We start from the raw sequence: 15,806 nt of genomic DNA, 5'->3' as shown, positions 1-15,806 counted from the left end.
AAAAACAGTACAGAGGTCAAGGCCAAACAACGCCTTAGCAATTTCAAAATTATTTTCAGCAAAGCGCATCTTGTACAGAAGCTGCCCTGTAACAGAGGGGTGGACATTCCCCAGAAGTTTTTCATAGTTATACAAGTCCTGATACTTGACAGAATATGCTCTGAAATGATAGAGCCCAGTTTTCTTCTAGTGTGAAGCCATACAACTCCTCTGATGTTGCTGGAATTAGGTTTTCTTAGATGGGTTACAGTTATGGTTGATAATTTCAGGCAATTAATTCTGAAATACAAAAGAGAAGCTTTGGAAGGAAAATCCTGTTTTTACTGAATAAGGAGAATGTAGTATCCACTTCCACAGTGACTTGCAATGCTCTACACATAACTGCAAACTTAAACAGCCAGAGATTTCACCATGATCCTAGATATCTGTAAGATGTCAAACTCCTCCTTTGTTATTCTATGAAAACCTTCACAGGCAAACTGATTTGCATTGTTCCCAAAACAGGGGCATGCACATATGCACGTGGAAGAAAAGTAATGAAATACAGTCAATGGCATCAAAAGAAACTTGTGAATAAATTAAGGAAGAAAGAGGCTAAATAAATTTTACTGGTTACGCTGGGTTAACAACTTTTTCTACCACAGGGAATAAACCCATAGATACGTAGAACCTACACAGTTGCTCTCCTGAATCTAACCAACCTTTTGACCAGCTTCTCATTCAGACAATAATTTGTCCCAAATGTTCAAATTTTCCAGACTTCCAGCACCTGGGGCAGAGGGAAGGAGGTACACTCTATTACTGAGAACTGCTTCAGCAAAACCTCAAAAACGAGAGTTGTAGGAGAACAATTCCAAACCATCTCTTTCTGGCAACATTTTTGCCACTCCTGATGAAAAGAGGACTTGGTCTTCCTAATCCTTGTTTGCATGACCAGCTCCTCTCACATCTGGCTCCTGATCCTATAGGAACTGTGTTAATCATACAAGACCTTCCAGAAACTGACCTTTATTGATTAATGACAGGTAAAATCCTCAATTGTTTCCAAAAATAAGATGTAAGCCATCTGCAGAGATTCTTAAAGAAACTATGGCAATAATGCCAGAGGGAAAGCACAGGGAAACAGAAAGGAGAAAAGAGAGATTGCAGGGGCATGGGAGGAGACGCATCTCTGACCTGGATCTGTTGCTGAAGAAGGTTAATTTTGTGTTGCTGCTGCAGGAGCTGCTGCTGTTGTCTTGCAATCTGTGGAGAAATTGCACAGAGGAAATATGAGATGTGTATCACCATTCCTGGAGTCAGTCCATAGGAAACTTCCACCCTGCTTGGTTCTTTAAACCTCTCTATTAAGCTAAGAAACATTCAAGTACAGCCTGGACTGCTGCTGAAGCAAGGGGCACATATTCGGGAGCATTCACAGCTAATACTAGTGTGAAAGGGAATCCTATGGAAAATGTTGTGCTGGATATCAAGAGAAGGATTGATGCAAAAATCTATCTGAAATGGCACTGCTAAAATTCACCAGGAGGACGAACACTACTGGCAGAGCAACTGGAAAATAGCAGGAGAAGGCAGAAAAGGCCAAAAAAATTATGATGGCCCGTAATATCCTTCTGTTTGGCACCACTTGTTCAAAAATTTAAAAAAAAATGGAAATCTGACACCCTGGAGGAAGGTATTAGTGTATGTATTTTTTTGATGCAGAAACAGGCACAAAGAGACTGGAACTGAGTTTGGGAAAATGACTGACTCTTCCATGTGTGTATCAACTGCAAGGAACTAAGGGGGCAGTGCAAGGCCATACAGCTCAACACTGCAACTGGTTTATGGAAGCTGATGGAGTTGTCCTAAGTCTCCTCTCACATTGCCATAAGGACTTCCACTCTCCCTTTCTGTTGACTAAATGATTGGGAATCCTACTGCAGACAGATTTTATACACAGTGAAGGAAAAAAGCAGACAGTAGCAGAACCAAATTAGAGTTCTAAAGGCTGAACAGAGATAAACCATTATATACTTCAAACTTCAAGAGCAAATTTAAAAACTTTCATTGGAGTCATCACAAAAGCTCTGCTCTCATGAACAGCTCGTGCAGCAGTACGAACATTAGAAGGAGCATTGCTCTTCCCCTGTGGTATGTGTACACATATCAGGGTCAGTTGGGAACTTATACATACTTACTGGGAGGAATTTTGTGCATTCTTCCCCTCAGGTATTTTCTTTTACTTCTATTATTAGACTATTAGCATAAGAAACACTCACTCATAGTTAACTCCACATCTAAAAGATTAAATAAATGTTCCCCTTCTGGAGCTTTTCTTTAAGCAATCAAAATAATTTTCATCAATACATTTTTTTCAAAGTTTGGTTATTTTAATTTCTATACAATACAGAAGTGTACATCATTTTTTCAATTAAAATAAATCCTAGTTATCCTAACAATAACACTGCAGGATTTCTTACTGGCTTTTCCATTCTCTCCATTTTCTTTTTCCCTTTCAAATCATTCAGCCTTCCTGTAGCAGTAGTGATTTTAAAAGGCAGGGCAAAGGAAATAGCTCATTTGGGATGTCCCCTACGGAAGGAGTCTTGCCAATTCCACACTTGCACCTTCATCTATCTTTACCATGTAAACAACAGCATGATATAAATTCTCTGGTTTAATAGGTAAGCCACTTCTGTTCTCCCTATGTGGGATTTCAGGCATGAGGCCATTGTTTAAGATGAAGTTTTTAAATAATTAAAAATTGGGACAACCAAGGCTTAAATGTCTGAAGGTATCAGCAGTGGCCTAGAATCTTAAGACTTGCTTGGTAAAATACCAGCACTGAAGCATGACAACTATGACAGATTCCAAAGAATTCTGTGAGTTTCATAAAATTCACATAGTTGCAATTCTATGATATAAACTCAAATTTTATTCCAAGCTGTAATAAATGGTCATGCAGAACAAAATACTTTCAGATAAGAAGTATCAACATGGACTGCTGATAAAATTTTAAACCAGATGTCTAAGTATTCTTTGCTCACATTCAGCTACAAAAATAGACATTTGTTTCTGTTAAACCTGTTAGATAAGTTATGTTCTTGTCTAAAATGTCCTATGTCCATGTATGCTCACTGGAACTACTCATATGTGAAAACGTGTTTGCATTTTCAGGAAAGGGCACATTTGCAAGAGCTGAAAATCAAGACTCTCAAGTGTAGAAGAAAAAAAGTCACACTTGTTCACTGACTTTATATTCTTCTCTGCTTCTTTCCACAGTTGGCAAAACCAACCTTTTCATTTCTCACATTACAATGCAAGTGCTGTACTTTGTTCCTTTTATACCTATTCAATATTACTAAATTCAAGCAGGATTGGAAGATTATTCAGGAGGACTGAATTTACTTGCTTGTTTACACTTACTTAAAAAAAACAAACAAACCCAACAAACCAGTATTGGAAGAAAATACCTCCAAAATGGAAGGTTCATAAGGTGTGTAAGGTTTCTACAACAAAGAATATCGCTTTACATATTTCAGATTAAATCATTCTTTTGCTATTGTTCAAACTTTTTCACCTAGGAAAACAAATTGAAAAAAAAAATGTTGGGCGCAGAGCAAATTTTAGAGTATGATGCCTGAAACATAAACTACTGGAAAATCCTCCAAGAAAATTATTTAAGCTGAAAGCCACTGTAATAATCACTCACCTGTTCCTGTTGCTGCTTAGCCAGCTCCATTTGCTGGCGTTGTTTCTCGATCTGTGATGCAGCCAGCTTCTTCTGTTCATCATGAGCTGCTAGCAGCTGTTCTCGCAAACTGGTCAGCTGATTGATCATACCCATGAGCTGCCTTTCTTTCTCAGCGAGGCTTTCTGGAGTCCCTGGGCATCATATGGTGGGGGGAAAAAAAAAAAAAAAGGGTAGAAAGAAGAGAGGAAATTTAGAGCCAGCCAGGTTTTTATTTTGCAGCTTTACTGTAAGCAAAGTTTCAGCAGAACAAAAGAGCAGCAGCATATTGCAATATACTGCACACTAAGACCTGTTTCTCTACAGGAAAATGAGCAATGAAGGATAATTCTGCATACAGGCTTTGATCTGGTGTCCCCCTTCAATGTTTCCTTGTCCTTTCATCTATTTTTCCATTGCCCTTTTATCGGATTAATAAGGGGAAAAATCACTGCCTGTTTTGAAAGAGTTTCAAGTTTTAAACACTGTTTACGTTTCCTGTGGATCAAAATCAACACTTCCCATTTTGAAAGACAATTATATTTTTGCCAGAAATTTCTGACAGAGATACAGCTTCTGTAGGTGTCAAAGCACTGGTGTAAGGCGTGTATTAACATCCCTCTATAACCAAGGAAAAGGAGAGAAGTCTCCTGGGTATCTCCTGAGGCTCCCCACAGCCTTCTCACTGCTACCAGTGCACAACAGCTGTCAGGATGTTGTTATATCATCTACAGCTGCCCTGATTAGGATGAAATGATATAGTATTTAAATTACCAATAACTACTATGACTGTTACTGCCACCAATGTGTATTTTTAAAGGAAAAAGTCTTGTATAAACATATCTGAAAACCTGAGACAAACGCGAGTGGCCGTCGCTCTCATTTGTACTGTCATGAGATGTTTCTTATGGGAGAGTTCAGCAGACACAGACAGAGGAACCCACTACCTCACTTTCATAACTATTTCATAAAAATGCTTCGTCTACCCAGAAGGACAGTGGTTATAAGGCAAGGGAAGCAAAAAATTCCAGGAAAAATCAAAAGCTATGAATCATACATTGCAAAAAAGAAAAAAAAAAGGCTCTATTAATATATGCAGGATCATTTGACTTTGAATTTAAAAGACCTGAAAATATGTGTAGCAGCTAATCCACAGATATCCCCAATACCACCACACCCTCTCACATGAGTCAGATCCTATGAAACCCTTTCTAAAAACCTTTAGGCACGGATTAAGGCTATCAGTGTCAGTGCCTCCTCTGAAAATAGCCTGCTTTTGGGACAACCCTGCCACGCAAACCTCTCTCAAACACAGGAAGCATTCTTCTGCCAATGTCACCAGTGCTCTCCAAGTGAAAAAAAAAAAAAAGGAGAAAAATTGGCGACTATACTAAACATGTTCCTAGCCAACTATCAGTCAGACATGGAAAAGAGCTACTGGTAATAGCTCATTTAGTCTACCCCCCTGCCAGTGCAGGAATGTTCCCTACAATGTATTTACTACAGCTTTCTAGATTGGATTGAAATGTCTGAAATGGTGAATCATCCAATGCTTGCTTTGAAAGACTGTGCCACAGCCTTAGAGGTGTCACTGGGAGGGCTCTTTGCTTGATAGTTAGCTTAATTTACTTTCACTTAATTTCAACCCTGTGCTCCCAAGCAATATCCCATTTGCTATGTTAGCCAAGTCCAAGCCCTAAAACACATTTGTAGACAGCCATACAGAAGTGGAAAACCAAAAAGAATCAACATCTTCATATAAAGGAAATGCAACTACATTAATTTTTTATTAAGATGCTAGAAATTTCTGTGAAAATATTCTCACCACATAACAAAGAACTACAGCAGAATATTCTCAGATATAGTATCCAAAAAAACTGTGGTACAAGTTGGAAACTTGAGAAACACACTGAAACAGAAACCGTAGGACTTTAAACCTGCTCTGTTAAAAGCTGTGAGAAAGAATGGAAGCCAGTGCTAAAACACTAACACTGCTGAAGAAAACACTTCTAACTATGATTTTTATTTCCAGCATTGGAGACAGAGAACTGCTACAAGTAATGCATTTGCTACTTGGTCACGGAATTAATCAGAAATTTCTACTGCCACTCTTCCACCCTTTATTTCTTTTTCCGGAGGAAAAAAGGTACAGTGTTTCCAAGTGGAATAGAAGAATTGTTCTAGAAGGCAGTCCCTGCCTTGTCCTGTCCATGGCTAACATGTGAGTTTACTCTAAGGAAGACTTTCAGTACACTGATACTGCCAGTATAACTGGAACATCTGAAAACTAAATATTTTTTATTTCCTTATTCAGCAGATACTTTATTCCAAACTTTCGCTGAGGGGTGAGTGAGTGCATGAGAGAGAGAGAGAGAGGAAGAAGGATCTAGAGAGACAAGGAACACAACATTGGCTCAGTCCTCACGTTAGGGTAAGCAGAAAGAAATCACTGTCAAATAAACTGTTCAACAAATACACTGACACACATCAAAGATCTTCAGCCAGTACCGGTTCATCAGTGTATTTTGAGCTCCTACAGTAGCTTTCAGTTGGGAATCAAAAAGCACTTTGTAAAGTTAAATTAATCCCCACCACACCTCTGAAAGGGGGGAAAAATGTTTCCATATGTGCAAACTGACAGACAAAGGGGTCACAGAGTTAGTTACCAAAAGAGGCAGAAAAAAGCCACGTTGATCCCCAGCCCTGTGCATCAAGGCTCCGGCTGCGCTTCCCGAGAGGGAGCAGAACACTCCGGGTGCCACTGCCCTGACCATGACACTGAACATGGAACAGCCACGGGGCCATCCACCTACTGTGCTGCTCCTTTAATCCCACTGGCCTACAGAGCAGCAAAATAACTTCTTCCCTCTGGAAAAATGCAGCTTTACTGAATTGCAAGAATAAGAAGAAAGTCTGGATGAAGTACTGCATCCATCTCTGGGATCCTCAGCACAGGAAAGACATGGACCTGCTGGAGGCTGTTGGAGGAGGTACAGAGGAGGCCATGAAGATGATCAGGGGGCTGGAGCACTGCTCTTATGAGGAAAGGCTGAGAGAGCTGGAGCTGTTCAGCCTGGAGAAGGCTCCAGGGACACCTAAAGCAGCCTTCCAGTACCTAAAGGGGCTTATAAAGATGGGGACAAGCTTTTTAGCAGGGCCTGTTGCAACAGGACAAAGGGTAATGGTTTTAAATTAAAAAAGAGGGTCAATTTAGATTAGATATAAGGAAGAAATTTTTTACAATGAGAGTGGTGAAACACTGGAACAGACTACCCAGAGAGGTGCTGGATGTCCGATCCCTGGAAATGTTCAAGGTTGGGTTGGACAGGGCTTTGAACCTGGTCTAATGAAACGTGTCCCTGCTCAAAGCAGGTCAGCTGGACTTGATGACCCCTAAAGGTCCCTTCCAACCCAAACTACGATTCTATGAACTCAGAGCAAGCAGGCAGTGCAATGAAGTGCCAATGCAGGCACTACAGTCACAGGCACATTGCAGCCTTGCAGCTGGTGACAAACCCACCAACTCAGTCTCTTCATTATTACTTAGTTATAAAAGAAAATTTGAGATGCCCAAAGGAGGTGCTCAGTAAGTACAATGCATAATTCCTTTGGTGCATAAACTGGAGTGGAAGTAGTCTGACAAAAGGCAGACTTCTTGCATTATATTTCTTGGGCAATTTCAGTTTGCTAATATACCAAAAGGGAAAATTTATCAGCATCAACTTTTTAAAAAAATCTCCTGCTGGAGAATACTTTCTGGAAAACATGGCTTAGTAGGTACTTTATTTTCATGTGACTAAGCCATCCTTCCAGTAACTGGAATAGTACTTAGTGATAATTTCAACTCTTTAAGGTAATAATTCCTTGCAAAATAAGTACTTGGATAGCCATGCTCTCAAGTGACCTGCACAAAACCAGAGGTAAGAGAGATCAGATGTGTAGGTCTACTGGGAGATGCTGAGTTTTGGGGTAGATTTCCCTGTGCCTTACCCATGTATCTATATAAGCCCCACTGATGATGAATCACAGAGAGTTTGGAAGTTTCTTGCAGATAACTGATGATCTCTAAAAGTGTGAAAATGAAAAAGAAGAAAAAGTACTTGAATGAGACTGTAATAATGAAGTGTTCGTGTTTAGTCTCAGTTTGGTAATTTTTATGTTACTCCTATTACCTAGCACATTTTTTCTATAATTACTTTCACGAAAATGGCCAACAAAACTGTCATTTCACAGGTGCCACTACCACTAAGCATTTATGAGTGGCAGTGTTTGTGTATCATAGGAAGGCCAAAGGATGTTCACTGTGATTTATTAAATGGGTGAGGTGAGGGCATAGGTGGAGTTACCACTTAAGTACAGTCAGTGATAGGAATTATTCCTGGTGCAATAAAATGCACTGCAGAGTTGAGAGTGAAAGTTGCCACTTTTGTATCCTTTTCTAGGTGCTGTAGATTGTGGGCAAGCAAGGATGGTGGACTTCTGTCCTATCCTCACTATTTTCTCTCCGTTAACCTGCATGAGATCTAAACCTGTATCATGGTGTGAAGTGTCTTGGCAGCTATGGGATTTCCATTTTAAGAATTCTGTAGCTTACAGGGCAAAACATGTCAGTATTTTAAGTAACAAAACCAACAGTTTCTTAAATTATGCTACTCAGGAATTAATGAACTGTCCCCACGGCTGCTAACACTGCTAGAACTCGGAAGGTGGTGCAAACCCCCAGCCCCTGCAGCTACCTTCAGTGACTTTGTTACTAAACTCACTTGGAGCTGCTCCAAGCAGGACAGAGTTGGGAATGGTTCTGGAGCTGGCCTGTACTCTACGTGCACTATCCACACAGTTGCAGTGCTCTCACTCCAGCCATCCAGTGTGGCTGGGAGGAAGAAAAAAAAAACAAGTGTCCATTATTGCAGTGTACAACTTGACAGCAAGCTAGACCACTTCACACAGGTATTGAGCGAGGAGTAAAAGTAGAGTGGCTTACATCAATGACTGCCTCAAAAATTACTCTTAATTACCGTCTGATCCACAACAAATAGATATTGCACATTTTATGTTTGACAAAGCTTTTAACCACCAGGCCACCTGCCTTTCAGGAGATTGCTGTAGGTGCTCATACTGTTCTCTCTGTACTCTATCACCACAATGGTAAAACGTGGATTTTTTTACAACTGATCAAAACAACTCAGGCAAGAGAGCATCAAAGTATACACTGCAGGTTGATACAGTGAAAGGCCCCAGAAAAGATGCTCTCCAGATGCATCAGATTATTCTCTACCACCACGAAGAGATATTCGGAAAGAGAAAAAAAACATGTTTGTGGATGCAACACCCACAGCAGATGGCAAAAAAAGAAGACTCAAATTAGTGGCATTCTGTATCGCCAAACCTAAACTTCATCTCAGATCAACACTACCCATAATAGTGTTTAAGTAGTAAAAGAAATTTACTCAAATGTGAAATAAACTATTACACATTCTTAGTTCTGATTCACAGTCTCAGACTGGCAGTGACAGTAACATTTTAATAAACATTAGAATGAAGACACCAATATGACCAAATGACACACTTAAAGTGAGAAAACGAACAGGAGAAACCTTGGCATATCCACCCAAAACAGAACCAAAGCAAAAAAAAAAAAAGGCAGAGAAACCGCTTTTGCAATCAAAACAGTAAATACTTTATTATAATTTATTAGACAGAATGAGAATGTAAATGAGAAATTAGGAAAGCCAATATTTTCTTTAACAGACATTTTAGGCTTTTTGCTGCAAATGCTCAAGCGGGGAGAACGTTTGCTCGCAGCCAGCCTACGGATCCGCTCGCAGCCGCGCAGCACCCGGCGCATCCCGCGAGGGCAGAGCCGTGGCAAGGCTCTCCTCAATCCCTCTGACACGTCCCCATTAAATGCTAGGAATGGCATCAATCAGGGGTGCTCGTGTGCACACCCATGCAGGCAGCGAAATTTATCCACCGAGCCAGTTTACTATCACAGTAATTACGTAAATCGCTTTTGAACTGTCAGCATCTGTCTTTCAAAGAAAAATCAAAGAAAACAATGCGCAAGTACAAAGCCTGGGAGACACAATAATATTGTATTATGTTCATATCATTAACTGTGGTTAGAAAAGAAAAAAAAAAATCCTCCTGTATCTACAAAGCTTTGTAGGGTAAAAAAAAAAAACAACATTAAATGGAAATAAGAATATTTTGAAGTATTCTATATTTGAATAATGTTTAGATGTATAATAATAATTAGAGCACGCAACACAGAGCATTTTTTAATTTCAAAGGATTATCTAATTGATCTTCTTAAAAACTGCATGCAGGTAGACAGGTAATGGTATGCATTACTTTTTTCAAGAGCAAACTGAGGCATGAAGTTTTTAGTAACTTGCCTGAAGTCATTCTTAACTTTATGTGGTGTAAGAGGTTTTATTGCTGGCCTCGCTGAAGTCACCAGCAGAACTATTTCAGTAAGACCAAGAATTTCCCCACTGACTTTAACAGGGATACATGTTAAACAGATAATTAAGTCTGTGCTTGACCCAGTTGGATACCAGGTAGGGTTCCAGCCAAAGGGACCCTTATGAATGAACCAATTACTGATGTCATCCAACTTGCCAAGCAACAGAACCATGCCACAGCACAGTTTCTTTAACTTTACTCTGATGTAACAACAGTGTGACAAGGACTTAGCAATAACCCATATATGAGCTAAAAACTGAGTCACTTCCAAGTATTTCCTGCAGTGGTGTGTTTTTTTCAGTATGTTTTTTAAGCTAGGGAATGCTACAGCTCTGATACTAAAATTAAGGAGGTTTTTCAAACTGAACAACCTATTAACTAAGCTGTCCTCAGAAGAATTCAACTCCTACTAGCACTAACTGTATGAAATCCAAGGAATAAATAAAATTATCAACACTCCATAAAATAGATATCTTTTGTTGAGGGTTTTCTTCCAGTATCTTTTCTTCAGAGTATCCTCATTCCATGGTCAACTATTTTTTTTCTCTACTCCCTACCCCACTTTTAACCTTGCCACATCAGAAATCCTAACCCGACATTACTCTGCTCAGTAAGGAAACCAGGAAAGTAAAATAAACAGGTCACCTAGCCTTCTTCTACTTTAAAGCAAACTAATCTTTATCATGCTCTCCCTAAAAAAAAAAAAAAAAGAAAATCTATTTATAACATAAATTCAAAGAGGAGCATCCTGCCCTCGCTACACGGACGGGGCTCACGTCACTTGGAGTCGCGTATGTGAGGCAATGGGGAGCTGATGTTACCTGCCTTCAGGAAACATAGTCTGATAAAGAGATCTCAAGTGGCTGAGGTAAGTTCAGAATTTAAACTCTTCTTTCCTCTGCCTTTGAACAGAAATGTCAAATGTTTATGACCAAGCAATGAGTATATACTTTAAATTGTGTACTTGCTGGTATGTATTGGTGGGTGGATGTGAGTCTGTGCCTGTGCACATGTGCGAACTCCCTTGATGCTTCCCTAATCAATACTTCAGAGAGTGTTTTATTATGGACTGGCACACAGCTTTTCAGGCCAGTAAATCCTGGAGCTGTCAGGACATAAACATCTGAAATCTGGCATTTTTCATTAAGTATTTAAGCCAACTTTTGCTACACAATGACTGCCATCGCTTGCAACTACCCACCTTGCTAAATTAAATTACTTCATCTGATTGATATGGGAAGTGAGTATAATAAAAGAAAACTTTTTGACTGCTCTTTACTTGGCAAGCCACAGCCACCAGAAAAAGAAACAAGGAAAGAAAAAGTGCACAATTCAAATTGATTTGTCTGTACCTACAGATTTATGTAATGAATCTTCTCTGTTTGACAAGAAAAAAATCCTTTTGAGAACAGCAAGATAGGAGGAAGTTATTTATATCAGCAGACGGACAGTCTTAATCTTTTATGTTTGAGTGGAAGACTGCAGAATGAATAAAAACAAATTATGAACAATTACCATCTTTTGCCATTACCAGCCTCAAGAACTCATACTCTGTGGGGACAAAAAGCTTAGCCGTCTGCTCTATAACAAACCAGCACACTGCTATTTCGCAATGCTGGAAAGAAGCTGTCACTGAGTATTCTTTATTTGCTGTCAGAAAAAAGTTTTGGTACAGTAGACTGCAAATAAAGCTTGGTATTCAACCAGGTTAGTAACTTATTGTCAAGGTTACAAAAGGAATAGACAACATTTGTATCGAGGCTATTTCTCAGAGGTTATTCATTGTTTTACTGTCTAGACAACAAGCTAGAACTAGGCTGGAGAAATAGCATTTGCTGCTGGAATTTTATGCAGCAGTAGGAAAAAGAGTAAAAAGTGTGTGTGTGTATTTGCTTTGTTTTGACAAACTGGTAGATGTAGCTCAGCAACATTCAGCTCTATCAGCACATCTTTCAGGTAATTTTAGTACAAAGAAGCACAACCCTCTGAATGATTTTTAAATATAGTGGTTTGGCCCCCATATGTTCAAACAAAATAGTAATTGGCTTTTGCTACTTTAATTAGTTCAATTTTATTCTATTTTCTCTATCAATAATCACTCCTTAAAAATAAAAGTTGTATTTGACTTAATTAGAACCTGACTTTTTCTGGTCAAATTAAGTACCTTTACGTACAAAAATATAAATCCAGAGCAGCCTGAACTTGCTTCTTTGCCACAAATTCACTTTTTTTTTTTGCATTTTAGATGCTTTAAAAAAGCTTCCTCCAACTCTCCTTCCATACATACTACCCACAAATAACCCCCCGTTCTAGGGTCAAATAGGAGCAGCTCCATCCAGTCACAATCTCCATCCTGGGCTTTCATTTGGCCTGAAAGAAGTTCTGCGTTGGTGTGGCTCAGTTGGCACTGGCTACTTCTCTGCAGCCTGAGAGTATCATATTGCACTGTGATCAACCTCCGCTATTTCGGCAGCTGCCAAATTTCCTCTCAAAACTTAGGATTCCCTGTGTGCCACTGGGCAGGTTTCCCCCACACCCCAGCACTTCTGAAATATTAACAAAGGACTAAAGCTCACTGTAAGAAATTTGCTACTATTAAACCCCTCACAAAAATAAATACAGAGAAAAAGATACTAAGTAGTTGCAATAAATACTGAATTGATCAGTTAAAAGCCGACAACCCGACACATCTTACCTCCCTCATTTATGACTCTCTCACTGTCCTTCTCTCCCCATTCCACAAACAATACTATCCACAAAAAATCATGTAAAATGTCCACATCTGACACAAGTTTACAAACATTTCTGAACCATCAGTGTGCAAATGCAAAACTCACACAGCTCTACGAAAGCGTGCAGCTTTCACACATCTCCTGGGGATCTGTGCCGCATTAGTCAAAGGTTTAAACCCAGTGTATTCCCCACGAATAATCTTTTTCCCCTTCCCCCTCCTTCCTCCTGTCCACATCTAAATGCAGAATCCCCAGCTTCCTTGTCTCCAGTTTACAGATTATGTGATCCAAAGTGTCACTCACTGGATTACTGCACATAACCTGAGCACTACCCGAAGCTTACTTGTCTTCAACTTGTCCAGCATTACTTAAATGGAATTATCCGTCACAATCCATATACCGAATCTGCATAGCCCACTTATCTCAAGATTCTGTGTGTCACCTACCAGATTATCCGGTTTAATCCATACATTGAATCTACATAACATATGTCTTTAATTCATGGGCTCTGATGAGCTATAGTATCGCTGAATGGATTATTTCTCTTTATCCATTATTGGCAGTCCTAAAACCGTTCACTGCGTACTCTCTCATGCCCCATCTTCTGAACACATGAGCAAAATGAGAGTCTTCAGCAAACACAGCTCTATCACACATCAAACACAGCACCATATAACACCTGACACCTCACGTAACTTGGAACACATTTTCTCGCACAAAACAAATGTCTGTGTTATCCTGAATTAAAGATTAGGATTGGTAGGCTAATCTTGCTTTCAATGACACTCATAAATCTGTGGTTACTCCACCACAGCGTTTGGAGTCACCTAGATTTAAGTGGATACAATGAAGAGCTGAGTTTAACCTAATGACCATCCCTTTCACAGTTAAGTGTAGAAAACACTTCACCTGAGTTGTTTACGAACTACCCTGCACAATAGAAAAGGGTTTTCAAACAACAACAAAAAAATCAGGTTCAGGCTTGCCCGGTCTTTCTTGAGAGATTCAGGCGCAATCGCTGTTAACAATGCCTTCCCTTCAACAGAAAACCAACTCAGAAAGATTGGAAACAAAAGTCTATTTAGCCCTTTGTTCTGCATACCTATTCAAAATTAGCTAAGTGGAGAACATACAAAATATGCATTCTTGTTTCTTGACAACTCTCAATAAACCAGAGATGGACAAGATTAGCAGGAAGGCTTTGTGCACACAGGGGAAGTTTTAAAAACTAAGAGTTCTCATCGTGGCTAAAGCTGTCTCACTCACACCAGCGTTAGCAAGGCTGTGAACCTCGTGATGCACCTGAGGGGTCAGCACTGTTTCTTGAGAGCTGCTCAGAGGAGACCCAACACCAGTGAAAGAGAAGCTTCCTGTTAATTTTACATATATAGGGATGGGCACTGATAAGAGTGTGGAAATAAGTTTTTTATACCTTTCCCTACTGACAGCCTACCCCACGTGCTGCATCTGCTGCAGCTGGTTAACACTGCTTTGGAGGACAGCAGCCACTTTCACCCTGCAAGGAACAGCTATCAGGCAGCTACACTGACAGCAGAAAGGGGGTATAATTTTCCTTCCTGTAGATGATCGGTTTGAGACCTGAAGATCTCTCTGCTCCACTGAATCCAATAAACTGCATTATCCATGAATAATCCAGAGGCCTTTTGAGCCCTGTTTTTTGAATATGATGGATATAAGTAAGTTTGAACAGGCTTTACCCAATTCAATATACAGTTTTACAGCTTTACTTTAAAATACTTTGATTTAACGGCATGTTTTGTGGGTTTTACTACAGAGCGACTTGTTTTGAGCAGAGTAAAAATCCCAGGGATTTCAAGGTAGAATTTCTTAAGAAATTTTTAATGCCAAACTTGTATTATTTATTTAGCCCCAGACTATCTCTCTGAACAAACAGAGGCATTTGAGCTACAATTTCTATGGATACGAAAGGTTCTAGATTTTGCCCCATTTTAACACTATTCCCTTGCAGTGCCTTTCAGTCAAGCCCTGGATTAAAAGAACACATTGCCTTTTCCATTAGTAACTGGACATATATAGATCCTTCTAACTGTGATCTTGAAGTTTGCAGCTGGATCTCTGCAGATACTCAGTGATGGTTCTCCCGTTGCACAGGCACGCAGATAACGAAAGGGGGGGCTTAAAGTAGCTGCCGAAGGTAACAAAGCAACTAAGAGGAACAACTGAATACAAAACGTGGGAGTCTGGTGACTTCCAGCCATTCACCAACTCCCCCATCTTTAATAAAATATTACTGCCTTCCAACTTAAAAGAAATCACACTAATAGAAAATAAAGCCTCCCTCTTCATCTCCCTTTCTTTTAATCTCTCCCAGAGAATAAAACTCAATGGTAATAACACAGACTGGGGCATTAACAATATGTAGCCTAGTGCTCAGACTTTAGCACATGACGTACTAAAACTCCCCCAGATCTAATGAAAAACACAATGAAATTTTGAACAGTTAAATGGAAAAAACTATTCAGTGCATAAGACAGTTGGGCAGTACAGCTTCTAGCGCTGTCCACATTCCAGGGTGTATTAATAATAAGACACTACTTTTGTGGGGTTTCCAAACATCACTAATAGAGACATGAGAAGGGAAAAAATGCAGCTGGCAGGCCAAATACAGAGAGCAGTTAATTAAAAAATCACAACTGGAAAACTTAATAACTCTACGTTCCTACAGAAGGGCAAAAAACATTTTCTAGCATAATATATGTGTGTTTGTACACGCGTACGTGAGTATAAAGCAGCTCAACTTGCACACCTTTCATGCTGCCTCACTAAATACAGCTGCAATACAGCTGAGCCATTGTTTGTTGGCCGCTCATGGCTGGCGGTGCCATGAAAACCGCATTCCTGGGCACTAAATA

The 15,806-nt window shown here is 39.7% G+C and overlaps 1 protein-coding gene across 10 annotated transcripts in view; it reads right to left on the bottom strand.

Annotated features, from left to right (window-relative positions):
• SOX5 (SRY-box transcription factor 5) overlaps positions 1–15,806 on the bottom strand; it is a 300,825-nt gene that overhangs the window by 151,625 nt on the left and 133,394 nt on the right. For all 10 annotated transcript variants that reach the window (XM_064654451.1, XM_064654448.1, XM_064654442.1 and 7 more), the window contains 2 exons: positions 3,695–3,867; positions 1,177–1,245 (listed from right to left, as the gene is read on the bottom strand). In XM_064654451.1, the coding sequence (XP_064510521.1) occupies positions 1,177–1,245; positions 3,695–3,867 (242 nt within the window). The remainder of the gene's footprint in view (positions 1–1,176; positions 1,246–3,694; positions 3,868–15,806) is intronic.

The sequence above is a fragment of the Pseudopipra pipra genome, chromosome 5 (assembly GCF_036250125.1).
Source record: "Pseudopipra pipra isolate bDixPip1 chromosome 5, bDixPip1.hap1, whole genome shotgun sequence".
In the NCBI taxonomy this organism is placed as follows: Eukaryota; Metazoa; Chordata; class Aves; order Passeriformes; family Pipridae; genus Pseudopipra; species Pseudopipra pipra.
Note: the sequence above shows the minus strand (reverse complement) of the source record. Positions and strands in the feature narration are given on the sequence as shown.